This window comes from Aulostomus chinensis, chromosome 10 (genome assembly GCF_037954235.1).
Source record: "Aulostomus chinensis isolate RoL2024-O1b breed Wild chromosome 10, RoL_Achi_v1.0, whole genome shotgun sequence".
In the NCBI taxonomy this organism is placed as follows: domain Eukaryota; kingdom Metazoa; phylum Chordata; class Actinopteri; order Syngnathiformes; family Aulostomidae; genus Aulostomus; species Aulostomus chinensis.
In genome coordinates, this window is record NC_141329.1 from 10,223,543 (window position 1) to 10,247,795 (window position 24,253).

Consider the following 24,253-nt stretch of genomic DNA (forward strand, 5'->3'; position numbering starts at 1 on the left):
GATCTTCAGCGTTGTTATTGACTTAGACTTTATTTATATAGTGTGCGGTCCCGCTGGCCGGGCTGCACACAGCGCCGCCCCTCCAAGGACTGCGAGCAGACACGATTAATCAGAAAAATGTTATAATTAGGCTGAATAGCCTCTGGCTACATGTAGACACAGTGAGAAACAACACTATGTAATCATGAACATAATGTATGAACAGACAGAGAGGGCCCTGTTTGTGTGTGTGTGTGTGTGTGTGTGTGTGTGTGTGTGTGTGTGTGTGTGTGTGTGTGTGTGTGTGTGTGTGTGTGTGTGTGTGTCACACAGGGCAACTGGGTTGCAGAGGTTTTTGGAGGGACTGTTTGTTGAAAATGCTTTAAGGCTTGTTCTCTTCATCTGAGAGGTTGTTAAACAAAAGTGAGTTTGTTACAGTAGCGGGGGCCAGCGGGGGTATTAATACACACCAATGCAGATGTTGGAATATTTTCAGCCATCTGTGAGAAAGGCTGTTGTGTTCAGTGTCCAATCCAGTGTCTGGTGATCCCCATTTGGCAAATCCTATTTTTGTTGGGGGGTTCACATGAGCGCCTTCAAAGTACATATTTGTCTCTGGGTGTATTTGTATTCTGAATGACAGTCACTTGCTTTCTTTTTCTCAAGACAAGACCGAAATAAACACAAAGGCTCCATTTAATCTTCAGACAAAGCAAGAAAGGAATTAAAAACAGCAGTCATTTTCAGAATTTTTATTTCAATATAAATAGTAATGATAATGCGCTTATACACATGACATTATGTCATATCGCTTTGTCAGATAATACAAAAAAATATATCAAAGGACTAAAATGACTGGTTCATTCTAACATGGACAGATGAGTGCTTGTATGGAGGCAACCTGATGGATTCTATCGCTCCCATGACAACATGGAATGGTTTAAACTGATACCATTCAGTACATTAGTGACAATAAATATGTCTGGAATGCATTAGAAATCAATATTTCTTGCTAATCCACTTGATCCCGCGCAACGCAACAAATAAAATAGAATTTTGGCTTTGTGATAATTGCTTTTTTTACATGCTTTGAAGGCGAGATTCTTCAAAGCACATGTGTTTTCCCGAACTACTTCAAAAGTACAACTTGAAAGTTTTAGTAAGACTTCTCTCTTGTTCTGATGGTGAGGGCGACTCTCGGATACATGATATTGCACGTCTGGTCAGCTGGGAGAATGTCTTAAATGTCTTGAAACTCTCTCTCACTCTCTCGCATTCTCAAGTGTCTCTCGGTCGTGACTTGTGACCTGGTGGCTCTTTCTGCCATGAAGAGGATCTTTAAAGGGTTTTCAGCCTGTGATCGATCTTGCCTATCCCCCCCCCCCACCTCTATTTTTTGAAAGCCACTTCTCCGCCACCCTCCTCTACTGCTAACTCATCTGTCACTTTCCCTAAAGTCGCCCCCTGACCTCCTCTGAGTCCTCTCTACAACTACAAAAGGCCAGGATCGCTGCTCTGCCATCCTAAACATCAATGAGGCACAGGGAGAGAGAGAGAGAGAGAGAGAGAGAGAGAGGTGGGGGGGTTCGGAGGTTGAAATGGACTTTCTCTGCAGTACAGCTGCGGTGTACATTTCTGATACAATAAAACCCGCAGAATCATTTTTCCATGTTTGTTTTCTTTGCTTCTAGAATGTTCCTCCGTGTGTGGGATCTGAAATAAATGTCATATCCAATAAAATCAAGCCTTTTCTTTTTGCCCCTCAGCACATACAATTTAGGGATTAATTTGGTGATACATTTCATATGGAATCATGTGGCCCTCAGATATGTAAACATGTTGCTTAAAGCATCCAAGCTCCAAGGCTGATCATCTGAAGCGATAGATTTGTGTTTGCTATCATAACAAGTCCACAGGTTCACTGACGCCGTGGGCTGAAGCAACTGATTTAAGCGTTGGTGTCGCTGCTGTTCATCTGGTAACAGCGACGTTCACAGTAAATCAATAGTTTTTGGTCTGGTAATCCTCCTTGTGGTCCCTTCTTTTGTTTTTTTTGTTTAGCTTTTTTTTTGGGGGGGGGGGGGTGTCCATTACTCCACCAAGAATGAATAATCCAATCCTGCAGTAGAGAATATGTCCCGGTAAATGCACATTTTAGTCCATATAATCAATGAATTCCTTCGCTGCATACACACATACGCACACACACGCACACACACGCACACACACGCACACACGCGCGCACATCCCTCTGTGACATCCCAAGGCTCCAGATCAGGTGATTTCAGGCCTCAGATAAGGAAGGGCCCCTGTAAAGAAAAAAGAAGAAGACAGTTGTTAAATTATGACCAGTGAAAAGGGGATTTGAAAAAGCGGGAAGATGATAAAAGAGATAAATGGTGCAATCAATTTTGGACATGTGCTTTGGCGTGTCATTCCATTCACATATGGCTATTGTTAGCATAGCATGGACTAACAGCAGTTTTGGGTGTAAGGTTGCCGGGGAAGCTGTGAGGTTGAGGAAACCACATTTCTCAATCTGAGAGTGAAGAAATAATATATGTGTGTGTGATATACACTTCATTGTAACAAACAAATAATGATAATAAAGTATGTGCTACGTCATGTCCTGCACAGGACCTCTTCTCCTATATTTCATTCTTAGTGAATGATGTTTCTTCATACTCCTTTTTCACCCTGCAGCAATAGTAATCCTGGTGTGGAACTACTAAATCTTTTATTCATTTATTTGATTATTGCTTGGCCTCAAATTAGAAAATAAATCCAATAAAAAACTAGCCTAAAATAACAAACTAAAATAATCCACTAAAATACTCATTATGTAATAAATAAAAACAGTGAGGACACAACCTCAGTGCTAGCGGTAGCCTGGATTGCATGCGTTCCCATTCATATATTTCAAAGCATATTTCGAAGCACGGCTTAAGAAAACATTATGAAAATAGTTGAATTTGTCAATAATTTTTCAGAAAAGACTTTATGCTTACTTGAGATGGGGTTTTTGTCTTTTTTTTTTCTAAAAATAGTTGATGAGAGGTAGAAACAGCTGTTATGAATAAGTCTGGATGTAGCAAGCATTTAATCCACCACTTGCAGAGAGGACATATTGATTTTATTCTGAGCTGAGGGTGATCTGACACCGCGTAATATTTGAACGCTGTTCATAGAAATGACTGATGTGAATAAAAGCCATAACTTCAGATTGTCCTGGAGTAAGAAATCAGGATTCTGACAGTAAACCCCTGCTACGCTTTGATACGGAGCGAATGAATACAAACGGATACTACGGATACTAAACATATCTGGCTCCGTAAGATGGAGGAAAAACAAACAACTCAATTTCTCATGTTTGCATAAGAGTAGTAGACATAGGCGGATGTAAATTTGCAACGTCTCTGGCTGTTTTTTTAGACTTTCTGTTAAAATATGCGATGGGGAGTGAATTAAACCCAGACTCCTCATGGTGACAAAAATAAAACGACCATGTTTACGTGCTTTCAATATTCCGCGATCATTCTGTTTTTTCTCTTTTTTTCAGAAATGACAATATCGTGACTAAGAAGGAAAACTAATGTTCCACAAATAATCCCGTTTATATCCAGCCGCAAAAAATCCAGTTAGCTGGGCAGGGAACTAAAGCTATGGTCCCTCCAGTCTGGTTAAAATGTAACACATCATGAGACTTTGTAACATAATTGCTCCCAATGTGCCTTCCTTAAGGAAAAGTTTGCTCACCTATGATGTGTTTAATGATTGAGAAGTCCTTCACTTATTAGCATTCTACTCAGTAGCAAAAGACGGACAAGAGGTCTTGTAGACAGACAAGAGATCATGTGACTCGAGTTCGTATGGACTGCAAACCCAAACTTGATTCGCATGTTCCAATTACTTCATACATGTCTACAGAATAAGTACTCTTAAAACAGGACTTACAAAAAAGCCAAATTCCAAAAATTCACGATCCTTATCAAATTTGAAATATTGTGGAATATGAGTGTACATGTAGCCATTTAAAAATAGCATCATGGTTATCTCTCCTGGATGTTATTGCAATTCTGAGCAGTTATTAGGAGATTTGACTGACAGCGGGAGTTAGCAGGTAGAGAACTGAATCAATATAATATGGTTCTCAACCTGGGGGTCAGGACCTCCATGGGTTTTGCTGGATTATTTCTGAGGTAAACAAAGGAAAATATGAAATAGTTTACCATAGCCTGTAGGTTGTACAGTTTTATGTTTATATGTTAACCAGCTCAGTTTAGGCTTAAACTGTTGAACAAAATGGAACTTATTATTTTGTTTATAGATGGAGTGTGGGAAGGGCTCGTGATCCTAAAAATGTTGAGAACAGAATTGGGCGCTGACTGACAGGTGACCACTGCAATGCCTGCTTAATAACAGAGACAGTACTTAAACAGACACAAACAAATATTTGCTGAATTACCACTCTGACTGTCCAGCGAAAGCTTTATGAAATGAAAATGAGCAGCAGTATGGATCCATCCACAGTTTCTTCCACTGGAATCTGCTGTACACAGTTAAAGGCTGCCTCCCCAGCTGACCTCAGTCCTAGCACCTGTTTCTAATAGCCTCCCTGCCAGAGGCTATTAGGATCCGTCCACCCCCAGAAAGGACCTTTCCTCTGCACTTCCAAGCCCAACTGCACACCGGCTATCCAGTCGCACTGATTAATCACATCAAGATGGACTGCTCGAGCTTGGAACGTAGCAGAGGTTTATGAGAGCACATATGTTGTCCTGGTTGTGTGTGTGTGTGTGTGTACACGCACAGTGCCACATACAAGAGGTGGTTGGCCCTAATTCTTTATTCAGTCCACTTGGAGATATTTTACCGCAATACTTCATTAGACATCTCTCGGATATTAAGTTAAATTCATTTGATACTTGCTGCCGCAGCGAGTTACATGCAGCTTGACTCATTGGATGCTTGCCATGTTCTTTGAAGGGCTTTGTCTCCAGGTCAGTGGATGAACCTGATTGGTCAACCCCCTGTGGACCAGAATTGGAAACTGCGGTCGCTGCAATCACACTGTGACGGAAAACGATGTTGCCTTCCCAACTTAGATTTCTTTGAAGCGCAGGATAAGGCTAATGTGAAGTGAAAAGACCCTCTTAGGACTAGACAGGTAGGTATTCTTTGAGAGCAGACACTCAGAAAGGGGCCATCAGGCGCTACACTGTTCCCTGATGGGAGCTGACTCAACAGTACGGCAAATGTCAGCATTAGCGTCAGACTGTTCGCTTTCCAGCTGGAGTCAGATCTGCACAATTAACCCCCGACACTTGAGACGGCACGAGTGTACCCAGGCTTAACAAGCTGACTGCTGTGTGTTGTGGGCCGCATGTACAAGAACTTGTCGCTGGAACAAGACCACCAGAGGCTCATTTGATCAATTACGAGGTGATTCAGGCGTTGTTGTTTTTTGTGTGTGTGTGTTTAATTTCTCATACAGTGAATTCAAATAAACATAAAACAAGTGAGCGGTTTGAACACAAAAATGGAAAGTCTTCAACTATTCCTAACAATCCTGCGGTTTTCCTGCGGTGGGTAAGATGATTTCTAAGCTAAACAAGCATGTCTTCAAAAGATAATAGCTCTTCAAAAACACTATAAAATGTATCTAGGAGTCTTTACTGGTCTTTCATTGTCCCCCTTTCTTAAAATCAATCTCACATGACAAAATATTAAACTGTAGAAAAAAAATGTAGAAAAAAAACAACCCAAAGAGACTAACTGAAAACATGTCTCCTCTGATCTCTGTTAAAAGCCTGCCTACATTCTTTGAAGCATGTCAAAATGTCAACTATAGATTAATAACTAAATGCACTGACAGACGCAGCGGTAGCCAAAAAGCTGTTCATTCTTTGTCAGAGGTCTTCAAATGTGGAATATCGATGTGGAAACTTAGTACGCTATTTACATTTGAAGCATTTCATCCATTTGCTTTGTAAAACAAAAAAAATATTCAGTTCACTCTATTTTCTTATTTTTTTCTTGATGTTTGAAAGAGTAAAATGAGCAGACAAAGCTAATTGTTTTTCATTTCATGCATTTCTTCAAACACATGCCTGAGTCATGTGAGTCAACAGGAGAGAATAATAAGGCGAAGTCTATTGACCTTACTTTGTCCGTACTGGCCGTACTGGTAGGACGCCATGTGGTCGACAGTGTAGCCCGGTGAGCTGTAGGAAGGAGGGCAGTAGGACTGGGAGCTGGGCAGGGAGGGCAGAGCCGACATGGAGGGAACGCTGGTCAGACCCTCCAGACCCTTGATGTGATCCATGCGTTGGCTGCAGCTGGCGGCCATGCCAGCAGGTGGTTCAAGCCCACCAGTCAGAGGTGAGATGGCATAGTCGCTTTGTGGTTGATGTGGCACGCCGCCTGGGTTCAGCAGGCCCATCACCTAATTTGAAGAGAGAAGTGTGATGAGTTGCTGGATTTACAGAACATGCTCTTTTTTTCACTTCAGACAAGCCCCCAGAATACTTCAACTGATTTAGCATGAGTAGTATGCTGAAGAAACCCCCCTATCGCGCACATCAAAAAGCTCACAGCAAGCACTTCCCAGACAGAGACAGCAAACAGAAAAGAAGAATTAACCAATTTGTCCCAGATCCACAGCTCAACTTATTCAAAGATTCCTTTTTGACTATTACCCAAAAACCCATGGCACAAGATAACAATGTATCTCCAGGAAAGATATGCTGACAAAGATAGCATGAAAAGAAAAAGGCTCTGTGAGCACTCAGGATATATTTGCAGTTTGAGAAATCCGTTAGCTCTTGACCTGGTCTTTATTAGCGAGCAGATAATCAAATTTGAGTGAATATTCCTTGGCCAGCAATGGACAGAAAAGAGCTGCAGGGCAAAGTGTTTCCACTGGTCTCTAAACAGGCCTGATATCAACGACCCCCTGAGTTTACCTGTCCATCATCAAAGAGTTCAGTGACCTCTTAATAAGAAATTGAGGCTGCTTTTATCACTTATGATAGTAAGTCATACTGAACCTGCTACCTCCAAATGTATGATATCCCACCTCCTTGGGAGCAAAGCAGAGGCCTCGGGGCTCCTCCAGTTGTCCTAATAAGAAGCAGGTACGCAGCTCTTTGGCTCCTCTTGGCCCTCTAAGTGACATATTATTCTACATCCACTCACACACATGGTCCTGCTTAAATCATTTCCCAAGTAGGAGAGGTGAATGGAGGAGTCCATGTTGATTTGGAGTGGGGACTTGTGTTTCCTTCTCTGCCCGCTAACATTTTTCTAAAAAAAATTAACCTGCCTTTGGAGATTTTGGTTGAAACAGAAAGAGAGTGCTGTTGCCGAAATATGCCGCAGGGAGTAGTTACACATCCCTTTTAAACTGTGAGGCTCTTGTCTGATGACTTTCATGCTTTTTTAAAAAAAAATATCTCTACCCATCATCCCTCTCTCTGTGACCCGAGCCTCTTGCCGCTGCATGAGATGGCTGCTGGCTGGCCAGGCAAGGGAGCTTCATATTGAAGCTCTTCTGTTGCCAGCGGCCTGAATCAGTGAGTCCAGGAGTTAGCAGGGAAGAATGTCGGGATGGGGGGAAACATCTGAGATGGGACATTCCTTCCCTACCATATGAAATATATACAAATAAATTAGAACCTTGGCTTTCACGTGGGGAATATCAGGGCAAACATTTGAAGAATGCAATCACGAGAAGCTTCCCTCAAGGCTATAGGATAGCAGCAGTGCGCATACACATGACGCTGCTTCTGCTGACTCTATGTACAATACTCTTTGTGTGTGTGTGTGTGTGGGTGTGTGTGTGTGTGTGTGTGTGTGTGTGTGTGTGTGTGTGTGTGAGTGTTTCATGCATACAGCTCTGTATATCTTAAAGCATTTACGATGTGCCCTCTGAATTGTCTTTCAGATGGATCAGTTAATTGTTTATATCAAAAAACCACAATTAACAGACCACGAATAATAAAACAGTATGTATAAAAGAGGCCGTATCTGAAATAATTTGAGAAAGAGCTGTAATCAATCTTCCAATCTAAACAGAGAAGTTGACTTAGCCATGCTGCTCAAGCATGTCATGTAATACTTGTGTTAAGACGGTGCAGAATCCTTCGCTGATCCTCATAATGTCACGGAGTGGATCAATTATCTACAGTGTGTGTGCGGGTGTGTGTTGCTGTAATTACGAGAAAATGTAAGCATGCGTGTGCTGTCTCCTCCTCAGTGCCGTCTTCTCAACACCATGGCTTGCCCTCTGAGGAGGCAGGCTGAAATCTCATTTTCTGCCTGTTAGGGTCTCCTCTGTCTCCTCTGTCGAAGAGCACACACCCTGGGACTTCACGCCCAGATAATTGGCTGTAATTGTCTTTTCACTTCTCATTTCTCACACACTTATTAAAATTATCTCACTTCTGTCCCAAGGAGTGAGCGGCCCATCGTCAGGTTCTGCTGAGGACTGTATGATTTGAGTGTGTTGTAGCATTAAACAAGTGTGTTTATGTAGTCCACATACCTGGGTGAGCTACGATTAGGGGGGAAAACAAGAGTGTGTTTCCTTTTTTCAAGGTTTAATTGTGTAAAGCCGTGTCTGAACACTTATTCATGCATGTAAACTACCCAAGTTGTCATTTTCATAAAGATATTTTGTCACCTTCTGATCCATATTATTTTGCATCTTAAAAAAATTAAGGTATACATTGAGTTGAATTTATTGTTTGACAATATTATGAAGTTAAACTTTCCTTTTAAAATGAGAAAAAAGTCTTTCATTCCATCAATAGTTTTTGTTTTTTTGAAGGAAAAAAGTCTTAACACAAATAAATGTTTTACAATATTTTGTAGATAAAATTTGGTCATATGATAATGGCAGTGATGAAATGTGATCAAAACTAAATTTTATTATGTACATATATAGCTAGGGATATAAATGCTCACCATCCATCATGCTATGATAATTTTACTTGAGACCTGGTGGAGCTGAGTGCTTATGTTTATTTTATTTCTCTGTGATGGATGGAACGGGTAGCAAAACTAATCAAATCAGCAAATTAAAATTAGGATCAGTTTAATTGCAGGTTGAAACTATTCTACGTCTGACTGAGCAGCTTATAGGCAAAGTTCGCTCACCTGCGGAGACAGTCCGTTTCCTATGGCAGGGTTCATGGGATTGGTCGGTCCCCCGGGGCTCACAAAGCTGTCTGAGTATCCTGAGAAGGAATGGCGTCCGGAGGTGAGGCAGTAGGCTGAGCTTCCTTCTCCCTGTCCTCCACCGCCGGACGGCTGGTGGCCCGAGGAGGGAGGGAGAGGCTGGGGCCGATGCACTGTGCTGGGGGGCTCTGACACTACCAAAGAAAGAACAGTTTTAGGGTCGAGTCTAACAGTGCAAAACATCATTACTAAGCTAAGAGCCACCAACATCGCGGTCAAACATACATAAGGCATCCTCATCCCCAGGCACAAGCTAGACTCACAGGGTGCCCACTAAGTGGGTGGTATCACCATCATTGAAAAACTACAGAAAAGTTGTTTAAGTCGGAAAAAACCTGTTTCAAATTATGCTTAATATTTACAGCGAAGGAATAACTTATGGGCGGCATGGCTCAAAGGTAGAGTGGCTGTCTAGAAACCAAAGGGTCGCTGGTTCGATCCTCACTTCCCTCGGTGACCATGTTGAAGTATCCTTGAGCAAGATACTGAACCCTTAATTGCTCCTGATGGCCCTGCAACAGACTGGTGACCCATCCAGGGTGAACCCGGCCTCATGCCCAATGTCAGCTGGGATAGACTATAAGCCTGACAATCATCAACTTTTTGTGACATAATTTTAATGATTGCATTTTGTTGAACCTTAAATAAGCGATTACATACATGTACCTGTGTAAATCATTTTAGGAGCAATGGTTTTAAAAAGCGACTCCAAAATTTAAAACACATGTTTAATTTGAATAGATATCTATATGGTCCTGTACCTTGTGCTATTGATGAGGGGGGATAGGTGCTGTCAGACAGCTGGTAGGGTGGGATGCTGGACATAGCTGAGGGTGGGAAACCCCCTGGGATCAGGTGATTAAAGGCCATCAGTTGATTGGCTCCTGCTTGCTTCCTCCACCTGGCCCGCCTGTTGCTGAACCATACCTGGAGAAGATGACGGAGATGATGTTCAGCCAGTGTTTTGTGAGCTCCTACAGTTCCTACTGACTCATAAACTGGAGCCTTTATGGGAGAAGTGATTTTGTTTGTGGACGTGTGTGTTTCTGTGTGCTATTGTAAAAAGCTAGTAGAGATCAGTCTACTTTTTAATGGCAAGTGTGCTACTAAGTTTCCAGAAAGGACAGGTCATTGAGTGTGCTGCGTTGTTACATCAGAGCCACAGAGATTGACTTAAAGGTATTTCTGTCAACAATCTTCTATTCAAATTTTCTGCCCCTCAAGCTTTTAAAGTCTGAACAACATGCAAATATTTAACACGTTATAAAGCATTTTTATCTGTGTTCAGTTCCTCTCTTACTTGGACCCTGGCCTCAGTGAGTTTGGCCCTCTGAGCGAGCTCCTCCCTGGTGTAGATGTCAGGGTAGTGGGTTCTCTCGAAGGCCCTCTCCAGCTCCTCCAGCTGCTCTGCCGTGAAGGTGGTCCTACTGCGCCGCTGTTTTCTTTTTAGCGGCAAATCAGGCTCAGACTCCACGTCGGATCCCTCATCTGAATGACTCGCTGTAACAAAAAAGGCGAAGAGAGATAAAGATCAGGGTGAGAATGTATTTCAACATCACATGTTAAATCTGGCAAATTGGTGTAGAAGTTTCTTTCTCATCGTACACACAATCTTTAAATTCAACAGTGACCACCTGATCTGTAAAACCTGACTGCAATCAAGTGACCTCAAAATGAACGAGCAGGACAGTAAACATAAACTCATTTGTTGTCTGTTTTCCAAACACCCCCAACGAACACACACACACACACACACACACACACACACACACACACACACACACACACACACACACACACACACACACACACACTCATTACGTAATGGCAAAACAAACCTTAATTCAGAGGGAATATGCCACAAGAATGGATTCCCAGCACCCCACAGGGATAGTGGTGGACTAAAAGCCACACAAAAGGCTAATTTGGATCCAGGGGCCATTCTTCAGACGTGTGTGTGTGTGTGTGTATGTGTGTGTGTATGTGTGTGTGTATGTGTGTGTGTGTGTGTGTGTGTGTGTGTGTGTGTGTGTGTGTGTGGACAGTTAACTGGATGAGCACTGGTCTGAGTTGAAAGGAAAGCTTCCTCTATCTCCTGACAAGAATGACTTGACATGACAAAACAAATCTGAAAACTAGATGGTTGTTACTAATTAGAAAAGCTTAATTCAACAAAGCAGTTCAAGTCAAGTGTTGTCTCCACATATTCTAAGGATACACAACAGTGGATTTTTTTCCCACTGTCTATCATACATACACAAGTAAGCAAATTGTGATTATTTTCATCATCGTCTCCTTTCTTTAAGCTGTTTTAATATTTCAGATTTTATCATTCTACTGCATAGTTCGCAACAATATTAAACATGTAATGAACAAAACCACACATAAATCAATCACAGCATTCATGAATCCATAATGTGGGACTATTTTTGACGTATCAAGTGTGATCTTCAGCTTGACCGAGCTGCGCTGATATCATCCGTCCTGACAGCCCTCCTCACTCCTTTTCATCTCAGATCACTACTAACACTATTGTGAACTAGTTTCTATGAGCATGGTTTGTGATTCAGTTACTTCAAACACTCCATTGGCTCCCTTATAAGTTCACCAAGGCCAAAGCTCAGACTTTTTGTGTTACACTTAATTAATTCCCCCTCAGCACAGGGAAAGTTTTGTGTGCAACACTGTATTAGTTCCCCCTCAGAAGCAACAATAAAATACAAGAGAATCCAAATAGCTCAGGGCCCCTCGTGTGAAACTGATCCTCTCCCACTCCCCCCCTTTAGCGATTTTCTCCTCACAACACCAATAGCAGTGGGAGTCAACTTAACATGCATTAGGAGCAAATTGGTAAAGAAACATTCAAGCATGAGGGAGCCAATAAGTAAAATATTTTCAAAGGGGGAGTGAGAGAAATAGAGACATTGCTTTAACCCTTTGCTGAATAATATGCAACTTTGAATTCCTAGATCGCTGCATCTTTAACATCTTAGATGATGGACATTCTCTCAAAGTGATGGAGAAAAGGGGAACTTTTATTCATTCAGCTGTTTTGGGACTTCAACAAATTGTTTGACATGATAACAAAAGCTTTCCAACTGGCCTTGTCAACCAACCAAACACCATTTTCTATGACTGGCGGTTTGCTACGGCTTGTGTTTTAGATGTTGCAGAAGGAATTCGGGTGTGGATTGTAGGGCTTTGGAGTCTTGGACAGGAGGACTGAAAAACAAGAGATGAGGCCTTTTGTAGCCTCCCCCTCTAGTTCCTAGAGGAGGGCCACAAGGAATTCTTCTTTTTTGCTCCCCCCGACTTTAGCAGCATGCACGTTCCTCAGCATTTCACAGGGATTTGGGCCCTGGGAAAGCCGAGGCGGCCGGGAAAATCCTTAATCACTTTGGAATTACCTATCGGTTATGACTGCTACCGGAGTTTGGAGAACTTTTCAAAAGAAGCGACAGAGTGGCACCTCTTAAGTCTCGGGAGTGTAGCCGTGATTACAACCCTGAAGCCGATTCTTTATAGACGACTGGAGAGTGCTCATTTGTTTCACTTCGTTGGATTGAAATCACTTGATGTTAAGATATGACGAGATGACACGAAATGATAGCCAAGTCTGAGGGGAAGCTCAAGATAATGATAAGAAAGAAAATGTGAGCGTATTACAGCTGACAGGTGTTTTTAATGGTTTACTGTATGTTTATAAAAGATTGACGTGATAGCAAACTCAAAAATTACCAGACAAACATAGTTTTCACCATCCTCCTTAAACAACCTCCTCCTACTCCTCCCAGTTCTCCCTCTCTCTCTTTGTCCCCCTTCTCGCCATCTCTCTTTTCCACCCATATTTCTCCCTCTCAGGCTCTTTGTTGCTGCAGAGAGCTGAAGTCTTTGCCGGCGATTTCCACGCTCCATCTGTGGAATCCGTCATGGCTCCCTCAGCCCTTCACAGTAGAGGGCTGTCACCTGCCCCACGGGGGAGCTGGATAGAGGGGAGGAGGGCATAAAGAGGCTCTGCAGAGGGGATGGGGAGGGGGGCACAGCCGGGGGGCATTTCACCCCTCCCCCTTTCAAAGAATACTCCTTCCTCCAGAGGGAACTGTAAGAGTACCTGAGGGGTTGAGAGGGGCAACAGGGGCTGTTGTTGGCAATGTAAATGTACCCGAGGGGATGGTCTGTCTGGGCATCTGTGTTGCTTTTTGTTGTTATTGTTGTTGGTGGAAGCATGGTACATGAATGGTTTGTACATGGACACTAGTTGAGGAGATGCAACAGTCCTTCCCTCCAAATGACTCCTCCCATTTTCTTTTTTTTAACCTCCTCTAACAGCTCCTTTACTTCTTTTCATCACCTTATGAAATAACAATGTGACAACGTATCACGAAGAAGAGTAACAGGTGAAAGTCAAAATTCACAATTCTCATTTGTGCTTCAAATTGTCAATATGTGAGACAATTGATAGTCAGAAACTCATGTGCATGACTTTCTAATACTTTGGGACACTTCAAACGCCAAATTAAAGTAAAAGAAGGACATCCATGGTGTAAGTTTAAATTTGTTAGACGTGAACTTTGCAGTTCACCTTCTGAGATCATTTCTTCTTTGAAACTATTCCTACTTAATCAACATCTTGCTTGAGAGCATCAACCACATTCTTGAAATACTAGAATATAATGTAATATGACGAGGGCTCATGCAGTGACACATAGTCTGGCAGGGACTATTTGGTCAGAGTCATGCCAAGAGAGAGGGCAGCCACCCATTCACGCCACAGCTTGGCTCAAGAGCTCTCTCTCTGTCTCTCTCTCTCTCTCTGTCTGTCTCTCTCTCTCTCTCTCTCTCTCACACACACATACACACACACACACACACACACACACACACACACACACACACACACACACACACACAGCAGTACTCCAAGCACACAAGCACATGACTCTCTTCACCCATGTACACAGCACTGGGCTGCCCCTGACTCAACATGCATTTTTAGACCACGTTAATCAAGCTTGTCAGGCCTGAGACATGTCCTCTTTAGCATCCGTTAACAATGGTTCAAAAAATGTTCAAACTCACAATACTTTCCAAACCTATCTTTGGAACAATGAAATGTAACGGCAAATCAGTATTTTACTGGGACAACAGGAGAGGCGAGAGGGGAAGAGTGGAGAAAAACAAGGGTGAGATGTTTCCCTTGCTTCCCACATCTTTTCCAATCTTGTAAACCTGTGGTTTCAGAGTGCCCCTTTTTCCGTCATCGCCTCGCTATCCTTCAGATCTGATCACGTCAATTTGGCACCGTCAAATAGCCTTAGCCAATCAAATTATCCACTCTAACCCTGCTATCGCTCCTTGCCTGTATACATATGCTACATCTTAAAATGCTCTATTCTCAACCCCTGTAAACACTTGACTTCTCTCTGTAAACTTCAGTTCCACCTTAGCTTATAGGAGTGGGGTGGGGGCTGGGGGGTTTGCACTGGCTCTGGTTAGTTCATTGAAACATGAGAAAATATGAGCCTTAAAAGGGAAAATTATCTGAGTGGAGAAGGGCATGGAAAGGCAGGGAGAGCCGAGGAGCATTAAGCCGAAAAATAAGAGCGAAGCAGCTGGAGGGGGTGGGTGGGTGGAGAGGGTTTGAGGAGAAAAGAAAACTGTTTAATTTAACCAAACTGAAGCCCTGAGAGGCTCAGAGCATGGAACTGCAAGCCAAAACAACCTCTCTGGAGCCAAGACGGCGAAAAATGGCTCCCACCGCCACGCAACGCCATCCCAGAGAGGAGAAAACCAGGAGGAGAAAAGAGGATTTAGCTGAAACAGACTGTTGGAAAGACTTTCTGGGGTTTTAGAAGGTGTGTGTGTGGGGGGAGGGGGGGGGTGCACAAAGACTTAAATATGTCCACTGAGACATGAGACAGTACGCATGGAGGATGTATACATGTGTGGGTGAGAGAGGCAGTGACAAATCCAGCAAAAGGGGATGTGTCCAACTCGAATTTTGGGACATGGGGGAATTGGCTGACCATATGTGAGCTGTTTACACCCCTTTTCGCACATCCCAGTAACTCTTCTGGGGCTTTGGTTAATAGTGAGGGTAAATTGAGGCTGTGACACGTTGCCCCCCCCCCCCCCCACACACACACACACACACACCTCCTCACCCCACCTTCTCTCCACCTACCCCTCTCCAAAAATACAAAACAAAAGGCAGAGGAGACAAATGCAGCATTTATTTGGGCGGGCCGACCATGCTGCTCCTATTCAAGAGCTCAGCGACTAAATGACTGGTCGACTGCATTAAACAGTATATAGAAGTCAACGCAGGCAGATGCCGGCTCGGATAATGGCTTTACTGACAGCTTATGGACCCATCTGCGACTGTCTCTGGCGGGTTAAGAAAAAGATGGTGTGTGTGTGCGCGCGTGTGTGTGCGTGTGTGTGTGTGCCTGTGGATTTATGTGTGTGTTTTTGAGGGCAAAAGGGGGGTGAACTCACTTGACTTGCTAAGAAGGAGTTTGAATCATCACAGCTGCTCTATAAATAAGCCTGAGATGTGTTTGTTTGCATGAGAGTGAACAGATGAGCATTGAAAAGTTTTCATTTTATTTTACCTGATTAAATAAAAGTTTAAAAAAAAACTGTCACAGATCGCAACCTTATTTAAGGTATGATTAAATGTTTTAGAGTCTGATGGAAGAGTTGAGGATGTTGGGTGGCTTTCAGGAAATGGTTACCTGTCATTTGTAACTAAATGTGTTCCTAACCCTGTTTCCTGTGTAGCACTAGGGGAGAGCGACCCCACGCTGGCCTGTGACCCTGCAGTTCTCTGTCTTTTAACTGTGGAAATGACATACAGCTCAGGTCAGCAGGGAGCAAGTCGAGATCCCACAAGGTGAGCTCGCGCAAGTTAACTGTCATTCTTTGTTTTCAAGGCAAGAAGGAAGTTTCGTCTCTCCTCTGTCTGCTGCCACCAGCGACGGCAGCCGTTTATCTTGAATGTTACATAAAACGTGGTAGGGAAGGATTTACACTGCAGAACCATGTGAACCCCAAACAGTCAAGAACTATATTTAGTTAGACATTAAGTCGCAGCATTGTATAATGCTGCATTCATGTTCGATGGGTAAGGGCAGGCATGAGTTTCCTACCTCGAAATACTTTAGCCAACTCAACTTTCAGATGGTAAATATACCTAGGAACTTGTGGTTTGGCAGTACGCTTCTATATGAACAAGGGAAAACCTGTAATCATGTTTTACAGAGTGGGACATTCATTCAAAAATCCTGAACGAAATTTCTTATTTTCACTCATTTCATTGGCTCAATAATCTAAACCTCAGCATTATATCGCAGATAATCCAACATGGCTACAACATAAACATTCATTTTTTATGCTTGAAGTGTCACAAAAGCTGATTAGTTAACAAGTAAAAGTCAGGGTTCGGTTGATTGACAGCTGCTTGTCCCCCATCAGCAGCAGAGATGCTGCATTTATTGGCCTCTTGCTGGCCTCTGCAAACTTTGACCCTAACCTCTAGACATGCGAATGTATGCACATACACACACGCGAAAAACAACCACACTCACATACGCTTGAAAGTGACACAGAGACAAACACACACATTCTTGCCTATTTTCTTTGAAACACACACATGCACATTAAAAAACAACCTCTCTCTGCCTTTCCCCCCACAGCTGCTGTGCCTATAGTGCATACTTGCAGCAGATAAAGAGAGGCCTTATTCTAAGGCGAGCCATTCTACTTGACCTTCCCTGAGCCTTTTCACTCTTTCACTCCCTTCAAACCGTCTTTAGGGCTCGTTCGCTCGCAGCTCAATGTGGCTAGTCCATCACGGGTGAAGGCTGGAGTGTTCGAGCTGGTCTTGAAGGGGGAATACCCCGTGCACCCCCCTCTCCCTCAAATCCCTGCTCCACATACACACACGCACAAGACCCCCTTGCACCCCCCCCCAAAAAAAATCAGCCTGACTTCAAAGTTGGTGTGCATTCATTAATTGCCCTTTGAATTGATATCAGAGGGTCACAATAAGAGTGTGAAAGGAAAAAGAGGCTTTAATGAAGTATAGAGCGACCATTCATCGGCAGATAACTATGTTTTCATGCTTGGATAGTCCTCATGCATGGGCTTATTAGAAAAAACTTCACGAGAGAGGGAGGACTGCGGGATGAGGAGACCGGGACACAGAGCGCCCCAGGGTATAGGAGAGTGATTTGGTGCTCGCCACTTGGCCCTCGTGCCCCCCCTTTGCCCTCCTGCCCAGAGACTCACTGAGTGACACATTCATTCTTTCAACGGACACACAGAGGCCTCTTCAGCAGACACTTGGCTCAGGCCAGTAATAGCCAATAGCTATTATAAGATTCTCCGAGACCTTATTGGTGCTGTCTTTGTCAGAGATGGTAAGACAGAAGCAGCGTGGAAACTTATTGCAGGGAGGAGAAAATATCCTTCATAGTTAATTGTCGATCTTTAGTGTTGCTGCATGTCAGAATGAAACTTCAGTTAATAAAATTAAGGAAATCTGACTGAAAACATCTATAGGGTCACTCAGACTCCTTAACGTACACCAGTCTGGGACTTAAGTACCTCGACAAACACCATCATCATCGCTCCACTTCTCTTCTTCTCATCACTCCTTCAGTCCTCTCTTTCCACATTGCAGGGCGTCAATCCAGGGTATATTACATTTGCAGCATGCCATCCCTCAGCCCAGGTCGTAATTTACACACCCACATTATTTACACAAACAAAGTCCTGCTCCGTTTCTGTTACAAAGCCAGCTAAATCTTTACGGCTCTTTCATGTATTGTGTGCTCACGGTTCCCTTTTGTCCCCCGGCCATTGGCCCAGGCCCTGGATACAATGAGCCCGGGAGAATGGAGGCAGATTGAAGGAATGCGCCTCAATAAACCTAATTATGACATGATGACTGCGCTCACCATGGTAAGGGCTTTTTCAAAGATCCTGGGCTTATTCAATTAGCCCTTTCCAGGATCCTCTTTCACCAAATAAAGTTATCCCTTTGACTGTTTGCATTGCAAAGAGGAATGTGTGTGTGCGTGTGTGCATGCATGTGGCCGTGTGTATATGTGTGTGCACACATGACCAGCCTAAATGGAAATGTATCGGCCCTCAACAAGGCTCCTCTGTATTATCTGGCTAATTTCACCTAACGAAGTAAGGAGTCTAAAAGATACACTGTGAAAATATGAAGCAGCAGCAGCAGGGAGGGGGTTGGGCCACCGTGACTGTTTTAATCATTAACTTTGTCTCAGGGTTAATTACTATGACGCTGGGAGTTTGGGACAGCCCAGCACCAGGCCTGCAGGGCAGACGGTACTGCCAAATATAGTTTAATTTGATAGAAAGGGATTAAACTTTGGAGGAGATTTAAGAAAATATCAATGATAGCTATAAATGATGGTATTAATCATTCAACAGTGTATTTAACTTGGAATTGACTGACTCAGCTTTAGTCACATTAATATCAATAAGCCGTTCAAGTTGGCTAACAAGTGAATTACATTACCATCACTGAAAGAAATGCTTTTAATCTCTTTGCCAAGAACACACTCAGCACATTTGGACCAATTTTGACAATCATTTATGACATCTACCAGTGTTTTTCTGCTCTTACCAATAAAATATATATCTTAATCCAAAAAAAGTAAATGCGTTGATTCTTTTTTCTGTTATTGTCATTTTTGCTGGCTTAGTATTTTCAACTGCAAATACAAAGGGTTAATAAATGAGTAAATAATGAAAAAGTTTATGGGTGTTTCCTTTGTTGGGGCCATGCGCTCCAGAGGATGAGCTGGGCGCTGCAGGCTGACACCAAACAGAGGAGGAAACCGAGGGAGAGGGGCGGTGTTGCTCTGCAGATGAAAGTGAGATGAAATAAAAGAGTCGATTTAATCTGCTTGAAGAGATTTGGAGAGCAAGTGGTGGAGGAGGAGGAGGAGGAGGAGGAGGAGGAGGAGGAGGGGTGAGATTTCGAAGTTGTGCGCAGGGAAGGACGGGTGGCCGGGGGCCCCCATTGTGAAGCGGCGCTCCGGGCCAGACCGGGGCTCTCCGGGGAGAACATTGCCCCCCATTCACCAAACACACTCTTTAATACACTCCTTCCGTCATTAAATGTGACATAGCACAATATCGACATCATTTAGAAGACATTATTAATGTGGGGGGAAAGGCCGCGGCACTCTTCAAAGAATAAATTCGAGATTATGAGTTACAGACTGGAGATGTCTCCGAGTTGTTATTGTCACCCTTCAAGGCAGAGGGGGCCCCGCTCCGTTTAGTGGACCAATTAACGTCTGAATATTATGACACATTACAATTTAGGCTCTGAATGATTCAGCCAGTGTTGCTTTTGCTTTTTAAAGCATGGGAATTAGAGATGAAACTGGACAGCACGGCGCTTGTTCTCAGTTTACTGAGCAGAAAAATGATAATATTATGAACTTCACCAACAGGGAACAGGTAATCTAAAGTACAACTTGCGCAGAATTTTTCCTAAAAGGTCAATTTGGTGATGTTTGTAACTTCTCCTTCAATTAAAAGAAGACAAGAAAACGCTGCGTGCAGCCACACCAGAGACACGAGGTTATCAACATCTGCACCTTTATGCTGAAAATGACACCTTTCTCAACGTTTAAGCGCGTACTTGTATGTGCGCAGTTTTGTGAGCGCGCACGCATCCTCGAGCTGAAGTCAGTGGATCTCACAGGCCCCAATTGTTCTGTGAATAGCAATCGGCCTCTTTAGACGACCCCGAAAAGGAAACATTTTGTAGGTGAAAACGGCCATTTTCTCTCCCTCTAAACGTGCCGGAGCCGCTCCCTGAATAATTCATCCTTCATTGCGGCCTCATAATGTGTTTTGTCGGGCTTTTCTGAGCTCTCCCCTTCCTCTTCTCCTCCTCCTCCTCGGCCTGAATCATAAGCAGGCTCTCTTCTTCTTAAGCAGCGGCCAAAGCTGTTTCCAAGCTGGCCTTTTGTCCGCGCGCAGCCCGAGCGTGAGCCCCAAATAGACTCTCGCGCCTTTGTCTCTCAAGTTCATCCTCGCGCGTCCCGTTGTGCGCGCGAGGCGTGTCTTTGTGAGCTGATGGAAACCGTTGAACAAATGTTTGATCAACTCATCTGGGGGACATTTTGTCTCGTCGGACTGAAGTCCTTTATCTCTCCTCCCCGACTCCGCTGACGCTCACCCGACCACTGATGTTGACACTCACCTGCTGAAATACGCTGAAACACGGCGGTTATATTTGGACAAGCTGAGGGAAATAGAAGCCTACAATAATGAGGCTCAAGTCTCACTCGAGGACTTTTCACGAGGGTGACAAATACGGGTTTGAGTCTCCTCACAAACTCACCATCACAAACAAGAACGAAACAAACAAACAAACAAAAAACTCGAGGAAAACACGCGTTCATGCGGGAGTTGAATTGATTGGGAAAATTTCCTTACATGTAAAAAAAAAAAAACCCGCACCAATAAAAACACCTGATAAGGTGGGTAAGGAATAATATACTAATCCACATTCAAAATAAAGTAAAATAAAATAGCCAAATGCGTCCGAAGCCACTCAAAAAGTTTAAGAAAGTGTAGAATGATCCACGCTGCGCCACTCTATAAAGTTTGTGAGATTTTGCTCTATAAAATGTCCATCTGGCCTTTTTATACAGAAAGAATGGGGGAAAAGTCGATATAATATAAAAGAAAAGCGATACAAAATTAGTCGATATAAACTGACCCTTGTAGCAACGTGAAAAATGGGTTTCCGTTTGACAATAAACGAATTTGAATCGGTTTCACTTGGTCGTGAAAAATAAATGGGACGCAACTGTGAAACCCCAATGAAAAGAGCCTACATGTACTAAATAATCAACAGGCCTGGAGAGAATGTGAAGGAAAAAGTGGAGAGGGAAGAAGAGAGAGTGAACGAAGTGCGATTGGTTTCATTATCAGGTCAACAAAAAAATGATGAACTGATGTTGCAGCCTACTATCGTGCACTGTAACAGGGCCATTCATCCATCCTGCTTTTTATACAGCCCCATCACACGCACACGCGCGCGCGCGCACACGCGCACATACACATACACACGCACACACACACACACACACACACAAGAACCAACACTAGTTCCCGCACAGAGCCATCACCTGCTGTTTGATTTACGGTTTGGCCTCATGAGAAAAGCTTTTTCAAGATACCGTCGATAACGAATTCCTAACAAAAGACGACACATACTCCCCATACACACCCCCATGCAACAACTTTACAACACACACAGGCTGCTTTTATCCATCATCCATATATGTATATATATATATATATATATATATATATATATATATATATATATATATATATATATATATATATATATATATATATATAGGGGAGTTTTTGGAACAAGAATATCACCATCATATAATTTAGAGACTATAAAGTTCTCATTTTCACCATTGAAATAGCATCCATCTTAAATCAACACTTTAAAACACACATTAAAAAATTGATGAAAAGGTAGTTCCTGTGTGTGTGTGTGTGTGTGTGTGTGTGTGTGTGTGTGTCCGTCCTATTTTCTTAACCAGCAGCAACTAAAACATGCGTTAACAGCAGAGCAGCAGTTCACTTACATCTGTCTCCCAAGATGCCTTCGATGCTGTGTTTGGCCCTGCGCTCGCTGTCCTCCAACTCGTTCTTCTCCATCTCATCTTCATCCTCCTCTTCGTCGCCTTTACTACCGAATTTACTCCGCATGATGCGACTGATGGCGCTCACTGTCAAAGTTGATTCAAAGTTACGTGAAAATGATAATAGGCTGCAAAAATGGCACTGAATGGAAAAATGGTAAAAGTTTCAAAGTTATTTTGAAAATATTCTGAAATATCTATGAATTATATAAAAATATTTTTTAGTGCTAAGGGAAATGACAGATAATAGTACTTGCTACTGCTACTCTTACTGCAAATACTACTTCTACTACTACTATTAGCACTACTACTAATAATAATAATAAATAATCATCATCATCATCATCATAATAATGTGAAACTTGTCATTCCTGTCCCTTTTTACCTGAGGGAACATTGTTGCGGTCACATATCCCATCCTTCAGTAATTTATCCCGAATCTCCCAGCTAAACATACCCGGGTTTTCCCGCTTGTATTCTTCTATTCTCTTCTCTACGTCCGGCGTCGTTGCCTGCTTCAAAAGTCAGAAAAAAGCAGTGTTTTTTCACTTTGTTGTGGCCTTTAATGGGATGCAATTCTAATCTTAAAATCAACAGCTTATTCGTGATTTATCAACTTCCAGGAGGAATGTGGACAGCTATCCCAGCCTACCTTGGGTTTGCTGCCACCAATGGCCCCGGGTCTAATGGAGCCCGTCTCCTGGTACCGACACAGGATTTTGGAGACGCAGCCATGAGAGACCCGGAGTTGCCGGGAGATGACGCACGGCCTGATCCCGTGGTGGGCCATCTCCACGATCTTGTGTCGGATGTGGTTGGGCAAAGGCCTGCCATTTATGAAAACTCCTCCGAGCTGGTTCACTCGGCCTTGACCCAGTGGAGTGGACACTACATGCATTTAAAATACAAAAATCAGCTTTTTTTCCTAATAGCCCCGGGACACATCACCCATGACATAAGCTTTAAACAAAATGTTCTGCTATTTAAACTTGTGAGCAACAGTCAATGTCTGAAAAGTTAGTATTAAAATGTTCCGTTGAAAATATTTCTGAAAAAGTAGGGAAGAAATTGGAATTAAATTAACGCAAAAGGGTGAGTAACTAACAAGTGAGATGCTTTGTTTAAAAAAAATATTCTATGACTGCACAAAGTCTGGCGGAAGTTGGGACAAGAAGTTGGTGAAAGTAAGACAGTAACACAGCCAGGCCTATCTGTCAACATCCAGGGCAGTAACCGTCCATGCTGGCAGTGTGATGTTTTACCTTCCAGAGGGAAGCCACTGCGGGTGTAGTTCTGAGCCAGCGTGGGTCGCATCATCCTGGGTATTGACCCAGCCAACGCTGTCATACCACCCCAGTGACCAGATACCTCCTCCAGGCGGGAGGTTGCTGCCCAAACCCCGAGTCTGCTGCGAGAAGACGTCGTTTTAAATCGCCTGTGGGAAGCTTCCTGGAAGGTTAGCTTCGGTTAGCCGCACTCGGGCTTCGGCCAAGCACCAGTGTCCCAGGACAGCCACAAGACTCGGAGGAGCGGCAATTGACGACAAAAAGAACTGATGTATGTTAAGAAGATAAAGTTTATGAATTCCTCTGCTTTATTCACCGGTGCCGGAGCTCTCGAATGTGTAGCTGTCAAAGCGATGTAGCCAGGGCCAAAATATTGTTGTTGTTGTTTGTTGACACCGGTTCAAAGTGAGGGGAGACCGTCAAAAGTAGCGGAGCTCTTCTCGCTCCGAGGCAGCGCTCCCGGCTGTGATTGGTCGATCGAATACACCCGGTAGACAGCGAACTGCTGTGATTGGCTGAGGCTGGAAACTTTAGACCAATCAGAGACGCTGTTACAGTGAAACTACAACAGGACAGAGGCAGCAATTGACTGAGGCGTAAGCTCCATGGCGAAGCCTCTGCATGGAGTCTACTGTTTAACCACCAAATCTGCTTATGATCGTGGACAAATGGTGACTGACGAGGCAGCATTATTTGGTTCATGTGGTAAATTATAAGACAGTCAAATAAATTGGTCCATGTTGACCCTTTCCATTTAAATTACTGATGATAAATCCTTTGCCATCTCTTGGAGTAAAATATCAAATCATAAAAATTCAGGATGATATTAAATGACGAATGTGACATGAAAATTTAACGCAATTAAGACATAATATTAATCATAATAGTAATAATCATAATTATTATTGTGATTATTATTATTGTTTTTGTTTTTAAACTGCTCAATAATGCAAAATAATTGAAATATTGAGCAAAAATATTGGTATCACTTTCTAGTCTAAGTGTGCAGTCCTCCTTTTA

The 24,253-nt window shown here is 43.1% G+C and overlaps 1 protein-coding gene across 4 annotated transcripts; it reads right to left on the reverse strand.

Moving 5' to 3' along the window:
- Nucleotides 1–767: 767 nt before the first annotated feature.
- On the reverse strand, nucleotides 768–23,623 carry pax3b (paired box 3b). Of its 4 annotated transcripts, none has more exons than XM_086215115.1 (9): nucleotides 23,210–23,623; nucleotides 22,600–22,835; nucleotides 22,333–22,459; nucleotides 21,891–22,034; nucleotides 10,520–10,719; nucleotides 9,981–10,146; nucleotides 9,139–9,353; nucleotides 6,145–6,424; nucleotides 768–2,288 (listed from the first exon to the last, which is right to left on the reverse strand). In XM_086215115.1, the coding sequence occupies exons 1-9, from the start codon at nucleotides 23,292–23,294 to the stop codon at nucleotides 2,254–2,256; spliced, it is 1,488 nt and encodes a 495-aa protein (XP_086071241.1). In that variant the 5' UTR covers nucleotides 23,295–23,623; the 3' UTR covers nucleotides 768–2,253. The 4 variants fall into 4 exon arrangements, with proteins under 4 accessions (XP_086071241.1, XP_086071243.1, XP_086071240.1 ...); XM_086215117.1 differs by having other exon boundaries at nucleotides 22,405–22,462; XM_086215114.1 differs by having other exon boundaries at nucleotides 22,333–22,462.
- Between the last annotated feature and the right edge of the window lie 630 nt (nucleotides 23,624–24,253).